The sequence below is a fragment of the Erinaceus europaeus genome, chromosome 5 (genome assembly GCF_950295315.1).
Source record: "Erinaceus europaeus chromosome 5, mEriEur2.1, whole genome shotgun sequence".
Classification (NCBI taxonomy): domain Eukaryota; kingdom Metazoa; phylum Chordata; class Mammalia; order Eulipotyphla; family Erinaceidae; genus Erinaceus; species Erinaceus europaeus.
Genome location: NC_080166.1, coordinates 72,636,969 through 72,657,530, shown reverse-complemented (window position 1 = coordinate 72,657,530; position 20,562 = coordinate 72,636,969). Strand labels below are relative to the sequence as shown.

General features: G+C 36.0%; 1 protein-coding gene across 3 annotated transcripts in view; it reads left to right on the top strand.

The window, feature by feature from the left end:
* The window catches only part of TDRD3 (tudor domain containing 3), a 133,419-nt gene extending 114,627 nt beyond the window's left edge, over positions 1 to 18,792 (top strand). For all 3 annotated transcript variants that reach the window (XM_060191421.1, XM_060191422.1, XM_060191424.1), the window contains 2 exons: positions 12,411 to 12,536; positions 18,174 to 18,792. In XM_060191421.1, the coding sequence (XP_060047404.1) occupies positions 12,411 to 12,536; positions 18,174 to 18,201 (154 nt within the window). In that variant the 3' untranslated portion in view covers positions 18,202 to 18,792. The remainder of the gene's footprint in view (positions 1 to 12,410; positions 12,537 to 18,173) is intronic.
* Positions 18,793 to 20,562: the final 1,770 nt, after the last annotated feature.

The window sequence follows — 20,562 nt, the reverse complement described above, 5'->3', positions numbered from 1 at the left end:
TGCAGTGCTTGACGCTGTAGTCTATTTACATAATCATTGTTTAATCCCCACTGGTTCTCGCTCTTTTTCCACTCCGCCCCCTCTCCTAGTCACATCCTGTTTTCCACATTTTAATCCCCACTGGTTCTAGGGTTTTTTTTTTTCCTTCTCCCCACCCCCTATCCTATGTAATCCTCTTCTGACCTGACACTTACACCTCGGGAGATTATAAAGGATAGGGCTTTCTAATGAAGAGAGATTAGATAGCTTGCATTGCATTCCTCATCAATAAAGATTGAACTGCGTTCCCAGCTCAGCCATGAGTCCCTGGGTCCCTGGTCCTCTCTCCTGCCCGCGAAGCTAGCCCGGCAGTGCAATACAGTATGTCTGGAGTGAATGTCTGTTAATTGATTCATAAAAGAGTCAAGACCTGGAAGTAGGGCTGTAGCACAGCGGGTTAAGCACAGATGGTGCGAAGTGCAAGGACCAGCTTAAGGATCCCGGTTCTAGACCCTGGCTCCCCACATGCAGGAGAGTAGCTTCACAGGCAGTGAAGCAGGTCTGCAGGTGTCTGTCTTTCTCTCCCCTTCTCTTGTCTTCCCTTCCTCTCTCCATTTCTCTCTGTCCTATCCAGCAACAATGACATCAGTAACAACAACAATAAAACAACAAGGGCAACAAAAGGGAATAAATAAATAAAATAAAAAATAAGTTTAAATTTTAAAAAAAATTTAAAGAGTCAAGACCTTCCCTAACTATCCTTATAAACCAACAACGCACAATTACAATAATTTTCTATGCCTTTGTCCTGCTTTATTTTTTGCATATCCCACTCCTTCATCTAACCCTTAATTGAAGTGTTTATGCAAACAAGGGCTTTGTTTCAGGTATTACTTCAGCAATCAGAATAGTACCTGAAACATGGAAGCATTCTCAGACCCCTGTTAAATTTGAAGGAACAAAGTTTAATGTGAGTCTTGAAGATCTTGAGGGAAAGTTGGGATTTAGTTTGGACAAGAGAGGAAACTGACATTAAGATAAGTCAGAGAGCATAAAGGGGCACTGTGTTTTGACAGTGTTGTAGGGTGAGTGCAGTAAATGCCATTAATGAGACAGCCTGTCTATTGACTTACCCATCTGTTACTGACCCATTCATGAAGAGAGGTTTTCCAACATGGGTGCAGTTTTAAATGAGGAAGAAATGCTTTTAAATGATTATCTTAATTTTGCATGAGAACTGTAAAGTTATCAGCAACTATTTATGGGATTATAAAACAAAATCCAAATAACAAACCAGACAATTTTTAAGAGTATGTGCTCTTCATACTCATAGAATCAATTTATAAACTATGATTGGGTAGTCTTGATCAGGTAAAATGAAGGCAACTAATCATAGATACTTGTTTCCTTTCTAATTGCTGCCATACCAAAATTAAGATAAAGGTTAAAAAAATAAAGCCTAGAACAGCTTACAGCCTCTCACTAAAGCCAGAGAGACTATAGAAAAGTTGTCTGCTTTAAAGCTTATGCCACTAAGTGTGATAACATTCATAAGGGAATATGTAATGTGAGTTTTATCAAACTATGAAATCCATTAACATCCTTTATTTCTTCTTCTAGCGTTTGCCCTTCTTCCGTAGCCAGTCAACAGAGCGTCATCCTTTATTTAAATTGAATTACAATTGCAAGTTCTCAAGTCAGTTTAACACCTTGCCAATTAAATATTAAAAAGACAACTACTTATATTAATTTAAGCCTGTGAGGATAAATGTCTTTAGCACATAATAGTTAATATGAAAATATTTGTGTTGATGAGTTTTATTGCTTTGTAATACTTTCCTCTTATTAGCAATATTTTCAGAGGAGTTAGTGCTTTATATCAGTAGAAACCGAAAAGTAATATTTTCATGGATTATTTTTTTTCCTTCACCATGGATAAACTATATAAAGACAGTCACTGTATTTTGATAAGCTATAGAATTTGTCTTAGTAAAGATGAGGCAAAAATTCTTCTGGTCCTTTTCTTCAAGGGAAGAAAAATGAACAGGTTCACCAGGTTCTTGGCCTCTCTTGTGATTATTAACACCACTAATTATAAAATTACTTTGTAAAGTGCTACACAAAGGTTCATTTATCATTATGTTAGACTCTCAAATTTCTATAATTCACTAGGATAATATAGTCAAATTGTTTGACTCAAATCAGAAAAATTAAAAATGCATATATGGAGTATTATGAAGAATAGAGCTTTTCACTTGTAAAATGGTAATAATCATTTTACTGAATACTTAATTTTGTACTAGATATTATTTTAAGCCTTCCAATTACCATTAATTCCTTTAAGTTGTAGTTGCTGTTTAATAGTGTAGCCATTTCAGGGTAGTTCATTTTCTCAGTTGACAACAAAACCAGGCACAATCAGGGTAGGAGGGCGGAACTGAGTCATTCAGAGTGTATGATGTTCTAAGTAGAGTAGCATTGTGGATAATTTGTGTTTAACAGTAAGAACTTTACTTTTTCATTAATTTAATGATGTATTAAATTAATGAAAAAGCAATTGGTTTTGATCTGTTTGTGTAAACCTTATAAGAATTTGACATAACCGTTCTAATTCTCTGGTTTAGCTCTGCATATATATATATATATATATATATATATATATACTATGTATAGTATGTATGGAAACAGTATGTATGGATTTTAGAGGCCAACATAGCCTGTGAAAGATTTATGATTTTTTTAACCTCAATGTTGTTTTATTTTTTTTAGTAGTAATAAAAACATTATCTTTTAGTCTTGTGAGGAAAATAGTAACTGCTCAATAAACCATTTTGTCATTCAATGATTGAAATGCCTGGCTCATATATTTTTTTCATTGCCACAGTTCTATTCCTTTAGGTTTCCTTCTGTGTTTTGGAAGGAACCAATTCCTTTTGATCATATCTTCAAAGTAATATTTTTTAGTACTGAATTGTAGCAGCAGATACTAACTGACCATTCCCAATTATTTGAGTATTCCAAATTATTCCTCTTAAAAAAAAAAATGAGGCCAGGCGGTGGCATATTCAGTGAGCATACATGTCATAACGTAGAAGGACCTGGGTTCAGCCCCCGTCACCCACCTGCAGAGTAAAACTTCAAAATTAGCTGTCTGTCTGTCTCCCTCTTGATTTCTCTCTAACTTTATCTAATAATAGTAATAATAATAATAAACCCAAACTGTTATTTTGTATCTGATTTTTCTTCAAATTAGCCTTTGCCCTTCTCTTTTTCTTTAATATAATTCTATTCTATTTGAATGTTAGTAAAATGATGACCTTCTACATTAGTAGTTAAAATATAACCCTATCCTTTAAACGCAAACTAGTTTTTCTTACAAAATGAAAGAACTGTGTTCCATTAATAGTACTGCCTGCAGATTTATAAAAAATTTTAACATTTCACTTTATGGCAAACTGTATGCCTTTGCAATTTCTATAGTTTCTAACCGCTTTCATAAATTGGCATTTTCTATCTTAGCTCTGACATAAAAGTTTCAGCTCATCCTGATGTCAATGTACCTACTGCTTGACATTGACAGGATTCTTGTCAGAACCAGGAGTTTGAATAAATTAATGATTATTAACCTTGGGCAGACATTTCCTTTTTATTTCAGTTCAGCTTTTAAGATTGTCTTCATAGTGAAAGTGGAATTTGACTATGTATCATACATTGTATAGTCTAAAGAAGTTTATTAACTATGGAGATAAATAACCTTTCCTAGCTATATTGATTTCTCATTAAGCCTTAGCAGCAAGCCTCAGTTTTACAAATTGCTGTGTAATATGGGGATAATCACTGACACCCCACTAGTATTTTCTTTCAGTGTAGAGGGTTCTTACTTTTAGTGAACAGTTTACATTCCTCTCCAAGAGAAGAGAAATAGAACGTAGTTTCTAGATGCATGAAAAGTAACATTTAAATAATTTTTATGGATATATATATATAGAGAGAGAGTTTATTTTAAGTTGTTTAGGCCAGGAGTGGTGGCTCAGTTGATAGAGTACATGCTTTCCATGTGTGAAGTCCTGAGTTCCAATTTTAACTGCCACATAAGAACACCAGAGACAGACCAGTGGCATTCCTTGGGTTGTGAATCAGTGCTTTGGGGTATCTCAAAAATAGACAATGAAAATAGGGCCATGATGATTTAGGGGTAGAGGGCATGTGTAAGGAGTCTTTGCGTTAATTTTCATGCACTGTATTAAAGAGTTGTTTTACTTAATGCTTTTCAGAAAGGTGCATACTGATACTTGGAAAAAAAATCATTTCATTTTGTAATATAGACTTCATCTCTTCCTAACTTGTTATCATTGTTCAGCTGTGCTGAGAGGGAGTAGAAATAGCTTTATTTATTTATTTTTAACAAGATAGATAGAATAGCACATACGTAATTCTTTCTTTGGGTAAAATGATGATCAATTTACTCTCCAGATTTTATTCTTAGCTCTTATACTATGTATTTTTTCTATAAACATATCAGATGTTTCAAGTGGGGGATTAGAGATAATTAAAATGTAGTTTCAAGGGGGCTTGACAGTGGTGTGCCTGGTTGAGTACACATATTACTATGCTCAAGAACCTGTGTTCAAGATCCTGGTCCCCACCTGCAAACAGCACATTTCACTACTGGTAAAACAAGTTTGTAGCTGTCACTCTTCTTCTCTCTCTCTGCCTCCCACTCCCTTCTCAATTTCTCTGTCTTATCATATAAAAAAAGATAAACAGATAGATAGACAGATAGTTGAAAGAAGGAAAAAAAGGAGAGAAAAAAAATCTGCCCAGAACAGTGGATCTAATGCTGGCTCCAAGTCCCAGCAATAACCCTAGTGGCAAAATAAATAAATAAATAAATGTAGTTCCTGATTTTATTCAATACATCTTCAATAGTTTATTTCAGCAAAAGGAAATATAGTTGATTGATTTAATTAATTCAGTTAATATATACTGTCTCATTGCTTTTTAAGTTCATATAGATACCTTTTTCTCATATCAGTCTAGTGCTTTAATTTTTTCAGCAGCTGTTCAGTCACTACTTACTCATGTCATCAAACAAAATCCCCACAATCAAAAAAAAAGGGCAAATATACATATAAATATAGATAGGTAGTTATAGAATTAATAGTCAACAGTATCTTCCAGTAGAGGGAATGAGGATACAGAACTCTGGTGGTGGGAACAGTGAGGAATTACACCACTGTTATCTTATTAATTTTAAAATCATTATTAAGTCACTGATAAAATTATATATATGTGTGTGTGTGTGTGTATATATATATATATATATATATACCCCTACAACCAAGTTGGTAGATTTATTTCAATTCTATATTCAAAGAGTGAATTTCCCAACCTAAATATAAAATCTTACATTAATTCACAGTTGAATATAATGAAAGATAATGTTTTGGCACGGTATTATCATTGATGTATTTTGAATAATTATATAATATTAAATCTTTTTTTCTGACAGGCTCTTTCAGTGATTTGTTAGCCCTTTTTTTCCCCTAAATGTAACTCAGAACACTATCAGGCGAATAACACTTGTACATTTAAGCCTGAAACAAGATTCTAGGCATTCATGAAAGTATTCTGGCTTATAGTGGTATGAGGGATTGAACCTGGGACATTAGAGCCTCAGGCAAGAGAATCTATTTGCATAACCATTATGCTATCTTCCCACTGCCTGCCAGGAAGGTATTTTTTATCTGTAGAATCATGAAGTTAATTAATTCAAAAGTAGTATTGTAAGGATGAATAAGATAAAATGCAAACTGTCAAGTACACAAATATTCCTTCCTTCCCCCCCCTTAACATTACAGATAAACATGTGTATTTTTAAATGAACGAGAATGAGGAATTAAGATGACAGAAATAGCTCCTTTGTGTTAAGAGTATAAGATCCTAAAAAAAAAAAAAAAAAAAAAAGAGTATAAGATCCTGATGTTAGGGGAAGAACAATAATGAATAGAGAGTACTATATTTGCTTGTACTGTAATTAAACATCTAGTTTCCGTCCATGTTTGTTTTTTGTTATGTTTATGTTGTGTTTTAGTTGGCAAAGCATAGGATTAAAAACACCATTGATCTAGGTATTTAGATGATTTGATTTCATTTTATTATATGAAATTAGCAACTTCAGTTTTTGCATGGCTTTAGAAAGTAAACTTTTCTAAAAAGAAAAATCAGAACCACAATAAGAATGTCTCAGAGTCCTGAAATTTTTTTAAAAACTTTTTAGTTGTGAATCTGGAAACAGTTGTTTAATAATTAGATTTAAGTCAGCTTTGTCAACAGTGAAATACAATAGTTTATACATCCATAACATTTCTACATAACAATATAACCCCCACTAAGCCTTTCTCTGCCATCATCTTCCTGGACCTGAACCCTTCCCCCATCCCCACCCCAGAGTCTTTTACTTAGGTGCAATACACCAACGATGTATTTTTATTATTTTTTTTCCTCCAGGATTATTGCTGGGACTCAGTGCCTGCATTATGAAATCCACTGCTCCTGGAGGCCAATTTTTCCCAATTTTGTTGCCCTTGTTGTTATTATTGTTATTGTTGCCATTGTTTGTTGTTGTTAGATAGCACAGAGAGAAATCGAGAGAGGAAAGGAAAACAGGGAGGGAGAGAAAGATAGACACCTACAGACCTGCTTCACCTCTTGTGAAGCCACCCCCCTGCAGGTGGGGAGCCGGGATCCTTACACTGGTTCTTGTGCTTCCTGTCATGTGCGCTTAATTGCTGTGCTACCCCCCCCCCCCCCCCCGCCCTCGATGTATTTTTTTTTTCCATGAAATTGGTTTACATAATAGCCTTCAGCCAGGACGGGTGGGGAAGTCTGAGGCCAGGTGCCTGTGCTACCTGGTGGATTTTAAAGAATAGGAAAGCTATCAGGGGAGGGGCTGGATACAGAGTTCTAGTGGTGGGAATTGTGTGAAGTTGTACCCCTCTTATACTATGTTTTAGTCAATGTTTCCTTTTTATAAATAAAAATTAAATAAAAAATCGGTTTAAATATTACGGGATATGGTACATAATAGTAAAAAAGCAATATTAGAGCTACTCTAAGAAGAAAAGTCTATAAGAGAAACTAATTCCCCATGATATTTTCTTTTAAGGAATATTATATTACTCCTTTCAAAGCCAGATTAATTCTATTATAAAATTTACAAACTTTGTCAAGCAAAGTATCAAATGTATATTACATACAATAAATGTCTTATGTTAATTTGGGTCTTTTTCCCCCATTTAGGTAGAAGAGTTTTAGTATCAGAGATACTTAATTTATAATAGAAATAGTCTTTCTCTGATTTTTAATATTTTATTTATTTTAATGAATGAGAGAGAGTTACCAGAGTACTGCTTACCTCCGGCTGATGGTGATGCTGGGGATTGAATCTGAGCCTTTTTTGCAGAACCGTTATACTGTCTGCCCAGCTCTAAAAACTATCTGTTTTAAAAGGCAAAAGTAAAGGGTTCTGGACTCAGTCTGAAACCACTATCTCATGGTCCAAGAGGTGGCGCGGTGGATAGAGGGTTGGACTGTCAAGCATGAGGTCCTGAGTTCCATCCTTGGCAACATATGTACCAGAGTGATGTCTGGTCCTTTCTCTCCTTCTCTACCTCTCAATAAATGAATAAATAAAGTATTTTTTTAAAAAATGCCATTTTAGGCTTGCAAAAATAGTTTACTTGGATAGTGTGCTGCTTTGTCATGTACTTGACCCAGGTTCAAGCCCAGCCCCCATTGTACTGAAGGGAGCTTTGGTGCTGTGATCTCACGTTATCTCTGCATCTTATGTCTCTCTCTTTATAAAGAAAATTAATAAGGAGATGGGTGGTTGTGCACTCAGTAGAGTTCACATGTTAACCATGTTCAGGAACCTGGGTTCAAGATCCTGGTCCCCACACTAAGAGGTAAAGCTTTAAGAGTACTAGAGCAAAGATGCAGGTGCTCCTCTTCCTCTCTCCCTTTCTAGCCCTTCTTCCCTCTCAATTTATATCTCTATCCAAAAGAAGAAGAAGCCACCAAATCATTGCCTGTTTGTGATTTAATTCACCTTCTTATAGTAGACAAGTTATTCATCCTACTTGGTATCGAGTGTATAGCAGAGATGGCCTAAACTGGTTTTAAATTTTGTATCTTAGAGGTAGAAGAGTTTGTGGGATCTTAGAAAGAAAAATTCAAGGTGATATAATATGTACACGTGTGGGTACCTTACTCTGAGCACATCTATTTTACATAGGAATCCTTCAAAAATGTTTTATTTAAAAGTGTCATACTTATCCCCAAATACAAATAATAATACTTGGGGTTTTTTTTTTGTTGTTGTTGTTGTTGTTTTTTTTTTTGCTGTCACAGTTATCACTGTGGCTCCAAGCCTCCACTATTCCTGACAGCTCTCTCTTAAGAGGGTCAAAGACAGGGATAGAATGAAATGGGGGAGGTAACACCTACAGTAATGCTTCACCTCTCATGAAGTTTTCCTCCTGTAGTTAGAACCAGGGACTCAAACTTGGGTCCTTGGGCATGGTAACTTGTGTACTCTGCCAGGTGAGCCACCACCCAGTCCTCTGATATTTTAATATTAAATTTAGTTTAATTTTGTTATCTAAATTCATTGTACCTTTGTTCCTTGATCTCATTATCTGGAAGCTGAGAAGATAGCAGTATGAATCAGAAAGATGATTTCTAGTTTAGGATAGGTAGCTCTTAATTTCTTGAACAAATAGTAACATACTTGGATGAATAGACAGGACTCTGCAGAAGTTTCCTGTGTTGCAGACTGGGGTTCCAGGCTACCCTGAGTATAGCTTATTTTTGGTAGAAAAAAACATTGAAATGAAGCTTACTCCTAAAACAACGATCATTGGTAAAGTAAAGCTCTATTAACCATAATGCATGACTTCTGTGGGCACAAATGTTATCTGTGATTTTTACAGAGAATGATTTGAGCCAGCTGTTACTTTTCATTGCCCTTGTTGTTTTGTTGTAGTTATTGATGTCATCCTGGTTGGATAGGACAGAGAGAAATGGAGAGAAGAGGGGAAGACAGAGAGGGGAGAGAAAGACGCCTGCAGACCTGCTTCACCACCTGTGAAGGGACTCCCCTGCAGGTGGTGAGTCAGGGGCTCAAACCGGGATCCTTAGGCCGGTCCTTGCGCTTTGCGCCACATGCACTTAACCCTCTGCGCTACCTTCTGACTCCCCAGCTGTTACTTTTCAAGTTTTAGTTATTCTAATATGAACAGACGATAATTGGTGTAAACTATATCCTAAATTCTATTTTAAAAAAATGTCTTGTATTATAGGATGCTAAGCAGCATTCTTGACTTTACCCATAAGATGTAGTAGCAATTCCTCCCCTACATTCCCACCTCAATTTTTAAGAACCAAACTGTCTCCAGACTCTCTAGATACCAGCTGAGACAACCAGAGATGACTTCAGGCATTACCTTGATGACCCCTACAGGCCAAAAGTACTCCAGCTGAGAAACACTAATCTTATAGTATAGTTGATATGCCAATTACTCTTCACTCTACACAAGAGTATCTGGCCATTATTTGTGTTTCTACCTGTGGAAGTAACTGAACTGAGCATTTTATAAAAGGGCATCTATTAAGGACTAGAAATGGATACAACATATCATAAGAAGTGGTTATTATGGGTAACCACGTTTACCCTTAACCATTCTGTCGCTGGAATATTGAAATTATCATTGGTTTACAATGCTAAATAGATTTCTGGAGCATAATTCTATACTTCAGAGAACTATTTAATTTTTTTTAAAGATGTAAGATTGTTTCTTTGACAATAACTGTGAACCAGGTTGTCTGAATTGTTTTAGTTTTCAAGTCCACTTCATATTTAAGACTGTTATGCATGTATAAACTATTGTATTTACTGTCGAATGTAAAACATTAATCCCAAAATAAAAAGAAAAGACTGAAGGGGGACCTGGTGGTGGTGCACCTGGTTGAGCATACATTACAATGTGCAAGTACCTGGGTTCAAGCCTCTGGTCCCCACCTGCAGGAGGAAGCTTCACGAATGGTGAAGCAGGGCTGCGGGTATTTCTCTGTCTTCTTCCCTCTCTAACTCCCCATTTCTCTCAATTTCTGGCTGTTTCTATCCAATACATAAATAAATAAAGATTAAAAAATTTAAGACTGTGACAGCATCAAATAACGTGAAAGAAAGCTCATAGTTGGGGGGTTGGGTGGTGGCATACCTGGTAGAGGCACATGTTACAATGTCCAAGGGCCAGGTTGAAGCATCTGGTTTCCACTCACAGGGGGTAAGCTTCACAAGTGGTAAAGCAGTGCTGCAGGCACCTCTCTTTTCTCCCTCGCCCTCCTCTTCCCTTGATTTCTCTGTTTCTGTCCAGTAAATAAATAAATAAAATATTTAAGAAAAGAAAGCTCGTTGTTGGGTATCTCTTTTAATCCATGTAATTGTCTCTAGTATAGTCTGAATCTTAAATGAAAAGGAGTCAGCTTTTCAAATAGGTATACCATATTTAATTAATCCAGTTAACTCAGGAAGTAAAGTCTCTTTAATAGTGAACTTTATTGACAAAATATAGAGTCCCAGATGTCTACTAGCCCCTTCTGCAACTGGATGTGGAATAAGTAGCTTTCCATTTAAATTCTTGAAAGATTTACTCGAACTCTTACAGCAATATCAAATACATTTTCATGTAATATGCCGAGCTTCAAATTTTGTTGTGGCCTATAATATTAAATAGCTCCTTTTCAAATTTAGTTGTACTATCTGACAACCATTCATAACATTGACCAGCATAATAAAAAAATTCTTGACTTAACTGAATACTTTAAAAATGTCATTCCTACATTTTAGTTGTTTTACTGTAACAGATGTAAAAACTTACATTTTTTAAAGTTTTTTGATAATGATTGTTGAAAAAGGGCAGCTAGTCTAGAATTGTGTCTTTAGAATATAGTTATTGAGTTATGCCTGGTATATTGTCATATTCCTGAATTTTCATGGTAGTGTTTTTGAATATTTTTCTCACATGCAGATTGGAGTCTTAAAGACTGAAGCAGCAGTATTTAAATCACAACCCTTGCTTTCCTTAGATGTATTAGGGCAAAGTTACCAAACTTTGAGTGTCCTTTATATAAAGTGGAAATAATGATTCTTAGGAATACTGTTATTGCAAAGGAAACTTAACAGTGAGAATTATGTTTGTGCTAAACATTAAGTATCATTTCTAAATAACAGGACTTGATCAGATTACTTCAGCATCTTGCATAGTTGAAGCTGTAAATTTAAGGAATAGAACTTAGCCTTTCATGTAATTGTCTATATTATTAATAGGGTCAAAGGAAAATAATCTTTTGGGAGTGAAGATTCAAAGATAAAAGGTAGAAAAAAATAGCATACATTTCCAAGAACATGAAAATTATTGTGCTCTGATAATTCATTTGGAACTTAAACTTTGCTTTTGAAATAGATGCTATCTCTTTCACAAACAAAATTGAGAGCCATTTTTTTCCTTTGCTATCTCTAAAAAGGAACATTCTACATAACTGCATTAATTTAAAACACTAAAATAGCAGGGTGGCAGCACTCAGTAAGAAACCAATGTGGTGTTTGGCTACATTTTTGTTGCTTCTAAATCTTTTCATATATTATGAATAACTCTAATCTTTGGGCTTTTTAATCTGCTTATCCTAATTTACCCATGCTATCCCTTATGCTGATAGATCTATCACCTCAGTAAGAGAGAAGGAAAAAAAAAATAGGTGTGTCTTACAGTGTTGATTGCTATGTCTTGCATGAGGTTTTCTTTTATATGTAAAATGTATTTCTCTCTTCATTCCATTCCATTTATAGCCTATTTCTGGACATTATTTTTTTTTTAATGATGTCAGAGATTTTGTCAGACAAAAGCAGGTAGCGGGTGAAAGTTCTCTGGTTCTTCAGCCCCCTTTATTACATCTTTACTCAGACTCCTTTCCATGTTAATCAGAAACAAGTAGAAGCTCAAATATCAAGAAAAACCATATGATAGTGCTTGCTTGTCTTATCTTTTCACCACAGTGTGTCAAGTTATAAGTCATTTGGTGAGGTGATCATGTTCTCATACAGAAATAGTTTCCTTTTCTAGGATTAAATTTGATTCTAATACCACCACTATAAATTTCATTCTTATATTATAAAGAACCAACAAAATTGTTAACACTGTTAATATTGTCCCCCTCCCCCCCATCTCCATCTCCATCGTAAAAATTGACAGATATGAATCTTAGGACAACTTAACAGACTATATAAAAATGGGAAGCATAAAGTGCATCAAACTTTGGAAACTAGGACCTATTTTTTTTTTTAAAACACATTTACTCTTTGTAAATAGGAGGAAGAAGGCACCTATGACCAAACTCTTGAGTTCCGTAGAGGAGGTGATGGCCAACCAAGACGATCCACTCGGCCAACCCAGCAGTTTTACCAACCTCCACGGGCTCGGAACTAATATGGAAAGGTACATTTGGCATTGTGAAGTGATGTTTGTTTAAAGAAAGGTAACATTTATGTTGACTATAAGCTTATTCAGGAGTTCATAATACAGTGTTCAAAAGCTGATGTTTAAAATGTTTCAGCTGTAACGTATGCATATCATGCATACTTTTGACATTATGCGCAAGTTAAAAGCTACTTTAAAATATTTATTTTTTTGTAAACCGATAGGAGAGGAATTGAGAGGGATGGGGAGATTGAGAAGAAGTAACAAAAATGCCATCGGGAGCACTGCTTTACTGCTTGTGAAGCTTCCCCCGCCTGCAGGTGGGGGCTGGGGACTTGAATTCAAGCCCTTACACATGGTGATATGGGCACTCAACCGGGTGGTAGCGCAGTGGGTTAAGCGCACATGGCCCGAGCACAAGGACCAGTGCAAGGATCCCGGTTCAAGCCCCAGGCTCCCCACCTGCAGGGAGGTCGCTTCACAGGTGTTGAAGCAGGTCTACGGGTGTCTGTCTTTCTCTCTCCCTGTCTGTCTTCCCCTTTCAATTTTCCCTTCTCTCTGTCCTATCCAACAACAATGGCAACAATAATAAGGGTAACAACAAGGCCAACAAAATGGGAAAAATGGACTCCAGGAGCAGTGGATTCATAGTGCAGGCACTGAGCCCCAGTGATAACCCTGGAGGCAATAATTATTATTATTATTTATGAAAGAAAGAGAACCAAAACATCATCCTGGCATATGTGATATCAGGATTCTAACCCAGATCTAATGCTTTCAAGTTCAGTGCTCTTGCCACTGCACACACCTCCTCCTAGGCTACAGTTAGAAACCATTTTTCTACTATCCCTCTCTCCACAAGTACTATCTCTAGACCCCTTGGTCCTTCTCCTCCACCTCAATATACTCAGATTATGGTTTATAACAGTGAAAGAATAAAGATCAGAACTGACAAAGAAAAAAGATACACAGGGCAAACTCTGGGAGAATTCTACACATGAGCAAGCTTTCAATTTCCTGTTCCCAGTGAATTTATGTGAGTAGTGCTTACACTTTTCTCTGTAATGACATGTGGCCACACTTATGGAGTAGTGCGAAACAGGGGAGCTTAGCATAGTCTCACTCAGAGTTTTACTAGGGTCCGCCACCTACACATAGGGAATGGCATGTGTGGCTGACCTTAGTTTCTATACCCTCTAGAGATCAGACTGCTGCATATGCCCTAAGTGCTCCATTAAGATCATATTATTGGTGTAGTCTATAAGGTGAAGACCGTGGGCTTCCAGGTAAATTTAATGCTAATATTATTCTAATACTCTCATAAGACAACATATTCCAAGAACTTGGAGCCTCTGTCTTGGGTAACTGGGGTCAAGGACCAGTCTTCTTTTAGGGAATGTAAATTCTTTCCTGCACAGCCACTGTCTTTATACTGGTCAAATCCACAATGCCTTGCTTCGCCTTTGATGTACTTTAGATCTGCTTTGATGTTCTTAACAATCTGGCTTTTCTTTCTTTCCCTCTTTCTCCTTTTTCCCTCTGGCTAGAAAACTGATTCCCTTTGCAATTGCCTCTCTTTTTAATTTTACTGGCCTTTTGAGTATCTCTTGAGTCTATACCATCTTTTCATTCTCACTGTCAAAGTGACTGTAGCCCACATAGTAGGCCAGGATGAACACCTGCTAAATCTTTCCACCTGGATGTCTCCCTTATAGTCAACCCTCCATATAGCTCCTGCAACAATGCTAACTGAATAGCACCATTAGTCTTACTCTTCAATTTAACCATCTTTGGAGATTTACCTTATGCTTAATACTCAAGCTCTCTTGGCACTTCTATTGGCCTAAAAACATGTGTTGTTTCTTTCAATTCCATTCCCTGTCATTTCCTCCCATTAATAGAATTTATTATTCAAGTGTGATTATACACACCCTTATGTATTAGCTCTCTACATGTGGATTATTTTCCTGTCCACTCTCAGTACTTCCCCAAGGCTGGATTCCTGTGTCCTCCCTTCTGCCTAATTCTTCTCGCCAAGATAAACCATAATCCCCTTTATTCTCTATACCTGCCTTGTATTGTAAGTGATGACAATCTTTGAAATGATTATAAATTTGAAAACAGGAAGATGATGAAAATAAACAATAACCACCAGATTGTATAACATTTTTGTTTAATTAATTTTAACCCCTTTTAATAATGAAAAAAAAATCTTACGGTGCATCTTTAGAAATTGAGTGGAAACATGACTGCTTATTGAGATTCAATTTTGGGGTTCAGTACTGTCAGTCCAGAAGTTTTTATCTTAAAAGCTGTAGAAAGAGTGATCTGAAAATCACCATCAGTACGAAGTTAAATTTAACAACAAAAATTAGGAGAGTAGGGGATGAATTGAAAGCATCTCATTTTGATGGTTAATACTTAGTTTTTTAATGTTTTATTTTAAAATCAGTGATTTAATATTGATTTACAAGATTATAAGACAACAGGGGTATAACTCCATATAGTTCCCACCACCAGGGTCCTGTGTCCCACCCCCTCCATTGGAAACCTCTCTATTGTTTGCTCCTGGGAGTATGGATCAAAATTCTTTTTTGGAGGTGCAGAAGATGGGAGTTTTGACTTCTGTAATTGTTACTCCATTGGATATGGACATTGGCAGATTGATCCACACTCCCAGCCTGTTTCTGTCTTTCCCTAGTGGAATAGGGCTCTGGAGAGGTGAGGCTTTAGGGCACATTGTTGAGGTCGTCTGTCCAGGGAAGTTAAGATGGAATCATAGTAGCATCTGCAACTTGGTGGCTGAAATGTAGTAAGATGGAAGGCAGGAATAAACAAGAACCATATAATAGAAATAGAACAGATGAAAGTAAGTACTTTAGGGTGGGAAGAAGCTAGGAAGTACATTTTAAGTACATAGCTTCTAGGAACCTATAACTTAATAATCTTTGCTTGAGCTTAATAGCTAACATGAGTTGGACCAGAAATACTGTCTGGGAAGTTGGTGTCACAGCTGAGAGTAGAACTAAGAAGCAGGATTAGGGCAGAGAGTTGCTCACAAGCTTGAAGAATATACATAAGTACAATTAACTGTTTTCCACAGTGATCTAACTCAAGGCCCATATCCATTCATATTTAGCACAGTAGCCTGGACAACCTCTGAGTCCCTGTTAGACAGCTCATAGCTCATAGTCACAGCTGGGAACATTCTAGGCTACACTCATTTCAGAACTAGTCTTTTTTTTTTTTTTTTTTTTTTTTACTGGATAGAGACAGAGTTGGAGGGGAAGTAGAAGGGGAGCGAGACAGATACCTGCATCCCTGCTTCACCGCTCGTGAAGCTTTACCCCATGCAGGTAGGGACTGGGGGCTTGAACCCAGGTACTTGTGTACTTTAATGTGTGAGTGCTTAACTGGGTGCACCACCACCACCTGGCCCCCAGAGATAGTCTTAACACCTAATTTCTTTATATGTATTTGGAGGGAAATACATATTGTCATCTTTAATAGCATTTCTTCCTTTCTTTTCCTGTTATACTATGATTAAAATAAACACTCTAACTGGACTGCTAATAAGTCCTCAAATCCTTTCCCCTCAGGTATTCTTGTCCATCTTATATCTGGCAATATAGAGATTAATTTTAATCATAACATTCTTATTCAGAAGTTCAGGGTAGTACTAACCACGTAAGGTTCAAATTCTGAATGTGTCTGAAAACATAATATTTCTGTCTCTTAACACCCATTGTTTTGGTTTACATACTCTACTACACAGTCACATAATAGTCGCTGTAGTTTTTTATTTTTTTTATGACCTTAGAATGTATTTAGAGAACTCCACTCTCCCATGGAAATGAAACATATAAATAAATGTCTGAGGTCTGTCATTATTAATTGGTATCTAGTTCCTAGAACTTCCAGCATGTTAAAAACCTCTTCTAATTCAGGGTTTGGGTCAGTTTTACTGATTAAAGAACTATGTATAACATCTCTGTCCATACCTACTCATATATCTATGACATTTATAATGTGTCTGGAAATATGAACTGTGGAATTTTGGACTCTTTTTCCCTTCAAGGTTCAGTTCTAACTTCTCAATAATTATTCTCAAATGTGGGTCTATTTCTTCACAATTATTCCTTGAGATCTCCTTCTCACACATAGCCCTACTTTTAGTTATCACCTGCTTTTCTTAGACATTGATGTTGTCCTTAGTCTGAACTTCAAGTGAAATCTAGTTCCCTTTTGGGAAATTACATATATATGTGTCAGGTGGTGGTGGCTGGGATAGTGTAAGTGGCCTTGTACAAGTGTTTTATGTCTTTCTGTGAAAAGAGAAAAAGTGTTAGAACTATATGGGAAGAGTTTGCTAAGACATAACAGCATGAAACTCCTCAGTATAATGAAGGTTACAGTTCAACATGTAATGTCATTTAACAAATGTATACTCACTTTGTAAACTTCATTTCTGATTTCTCGCTTGATAAAAGTATGGTCATTACAGCTTTATGTATTAGCGAAAATCTTAAGATTAATGACTTGATAAATACTTAATTTTATTTTGTAATATGCATCATTTAAAACAGTTACTGACTTTTTGATATTTTTATTTATTTGTTATTGGATAGAGACAGAGAGCCATCAAGAGGGGAGGAGTGGTGACCAGGGGCTTGAATCTGGGTCCTTGTGCACTGTAATGTGTTTGTTTAGCCAAGTTTGCCACTACCTGGCCTCCTCATTTAAGACATTTATAGCTTATAAGAAATATTATTTTTAAATTTATTTTTTTTAGACAGTGTGGTCCAAGATCCCTTTGCAAAATTTTTCAAATTGAGGTCAGAGAAATGATCACTATAAAGCTAGTGAGCCCTATAAAATTCCAGCGGGATATGCATCATTTAGGATGATAGTACCCCAGACTCTTTATTTTCTAAGCAGGAGATTATGCACTTTGGATGACTTATTAGATATTTGTGTAGTAATGGGAACTCTATCCTTCCCTTTCCAAGCATTCTTATCTTCACAAAGCTGGACTAGGACTAGAGCAAGCAAGGATTGCTTATCTGCCTTTTCAGCATTTTCTAGTATTGCCAATCAAAGTGGCTCATTAAGAGTGTTACCTGATAAATAGTGGGAATAGGCATGGGGAAATTAAAATTAATTACCTATATAAACAGAACCAATTCAGAGGTTTATAAAAAGAATTGTTTGGGGTCGGAAGTAGTTTATTGGCAAACTACGTCTTTTATGTTGTGGGTCATCTTCTGCTAAAAAATGATTCAGTTGATCGAAATTCCTGAAATCAACATCCTGGCAGTGACTGGGTGGACTTTAAGTACAGCAGTAGACTTGCAAGCATGAGCCCTCAGGCTCAATCCCTGACATTCTACATCTCAGAAATGAATAGTGTTGTGATCTTTCTGTTTTCTTTTTTTCATAAAAATAAATAAAGTTTGCTTTTTGGTTTACATATTACTTTATAGAAAATATGTACAAATTAGACAGTAGTATCCAGTTTATTCTACTTGAGATCTATTGTTTCTGGCTTTAGCACTTCACTTTGACAGGTAAGTTTTAGCAGAAGTACATCAAAGTTTAGAAAAGTAAATCTGGGGTTCCTATTTAATTTTCATCTCTCTTTCTCTCTTTTAATAGACTCTTTGTAAAGAAAACTGATGACTGAAACATCCTGGTCAAAACATGGTTGGTGATACACCTCCTGCTTTCCCTTAAGAAGATGTAAACATGGTGGATATTATTTGATGAACTAAAAGCACTAGGGGGTGGGGGGGATTCAACCCTTGCAAAGAAAGATAAAAACACTGGGTTAAATAAATACTTTTTACAAGTGAAGCAAGCATTTTTCTCTTTTTCTTAATTTTCCTTTCTTTTCTCCTATTTTTTTCTCTTCTTTTCTTCTCTGTTCTTTTCCTTTCTTTTCTTTTTTCTTTCTTACCAGAGTACTGCTCAGCTCTGGCTTATAATTGTGCCAGGGGTTGAACCTGGGACCTGTGGTGCCTCAAGCATGAAAGTCTGTCATGTTGTACAGATGGTGCTATCTCCCCAACCCAAGCAAATAGTTTTTCTTTGACTTTCAATAAAACCAGTATACTATTATCTGGATTATTTTACTGTACATTTTGTCTGCTGTTATCTTTCTTGTTCATCTGGCATTAACCCAGCACTAATTGCCTTCTGTACAGTAGCAATTGTAGAATACAGAAAATTTCTCCTATAGTTAAACAATAAAGTGATTTGTACAGCTTGCTACATACATTTCTTGCAAAAATAACTTGAATCTAAATAACCATTCGTAGTATGGTAACAGCTGTTAAATATGATAGAAAAAAGAAGTTAAAACTTGAAGGTGCTTTTTTTTTTTAGTTTTTATTAATATTTATTTATTTATTCCCTTTTGTTGCCCTTGTTGTTTTATTGTTGTACTTATTGATGTTGTCGTTGTTGGATAGGACAGAGAGAAATGGAGAGAGGAGGGGAAGACAGAGAGAAAGATAGACACCTGCAGACCTGCTTCACCGCCTGTGAAGTGACTTCCCTGCAGGTGGGGATCCAGGGGGGAGGTTTTGTTTTAAATATTCTACTAGCTTTTTCAAATACAATTTGATTAAAAATCTGACATCTTCCAGAAACAAGTATCACCTTTCCTGATAAAATGTGTGATGTATCTTTGGTTTTTTTGTTTGTTTGTTTTGTTTTAAAGCCACATCTGGTTATAGATAACAAAAAAACCAACTCAAACTCACAAATACTATAGGAATTGACAGGCTCACTTTACCAATCAGAAGCACAGTAGGCTTTGTTTGACTTAATTCACAGGATGACTACAACTCCCCAAATTGTTAAACTCAGGGATGGATGGTAGTCACCTCCAGAAATGTACTCAGAAAAGAAGCTTTTCTCCTTAAGCCACATTTATCCTTATTGTATCAATTTTCTGCCTGTGAACCAGTAACTTCAGCAAATGTTTGGGTGTCCCAAATTTTTAAGTGGGATGGTTTATAATCAGAGTTTTTAAAATAATTTTTATTGAATATTTGACTCGAGGCATAGGCTAGGCATCTGAAAGCAGATACTTACCAAAAGAAGAGGTAGGAGGTTTTAGAGACTCAACAGAAAAGATACATGTCTTAGCTATTCTTAGCTATAAAGTCTTCATTTAAGAGAACAAATATGGTCTTTCAGTAATGAGAGGGGAGATGGGAGGGAGAAGGAAGCGTGGGAAAATAGGACCTCTTCCAGAATAATTGACAAAATGTACTACTTTGCTACCAAGGAGAGGACAAATCTATTATTAGCCCAACATCATGTAATTTTCCTTTTTTTTTTTTTTCTTTCTTTTCTTTTTATTTTATATATCAGAGTACTGCTTAGCTCTGGTTTATGGTGCAGGGGATTAAATTTGGGGCTTTGGAGCCTCAGGCATGAGAGTTTTTTTGCATAACCATTATGCTGTCTACCCCTGCCCTTTCCTTTATTTTTGTATAGTGCATCTCTTGTTGGTCTTTCTTTGTTACTCCTTAACTCACACATTGTAACTAGTTCATATCTAGTAAGGTGAAAACAAGGAGTAAATACAGAAGGAGCAACTAAAGAAAATGTGATTGATTGTCCAAGAAAGGTGTTCCCACTATGACAGGTCCTATATGTTATTATTTTGGGGTGAATAAATACAATGTGCTATTTTTCAGAAGTAAAAGATGTGCAGAATGTTTACATTCATCTCTACTTCCTATTCTGATAATACTTAATGAAATCTTTAATATAAAATTTTTCATTAGGACAATATAATATGTTTACATAAAGAAAAACAAAGGCCATAGATGTGAAAAATTGTTTTATAAACATAGTAAAAGGGATCAGATCTTTATCGTTTTAATAGCAGAAGGAAAAATCTTAAGTGCAATACTGTAGTTTATAAATAATGGTGAAAACATTAGTCAAGAGGAGCAGGCATTTAGGCACTGCTTCTCTTCTCTGAGAGGGAAGAGGGAAAAAGAAAAAGTACGGGAGTCGGGCTGTAGCG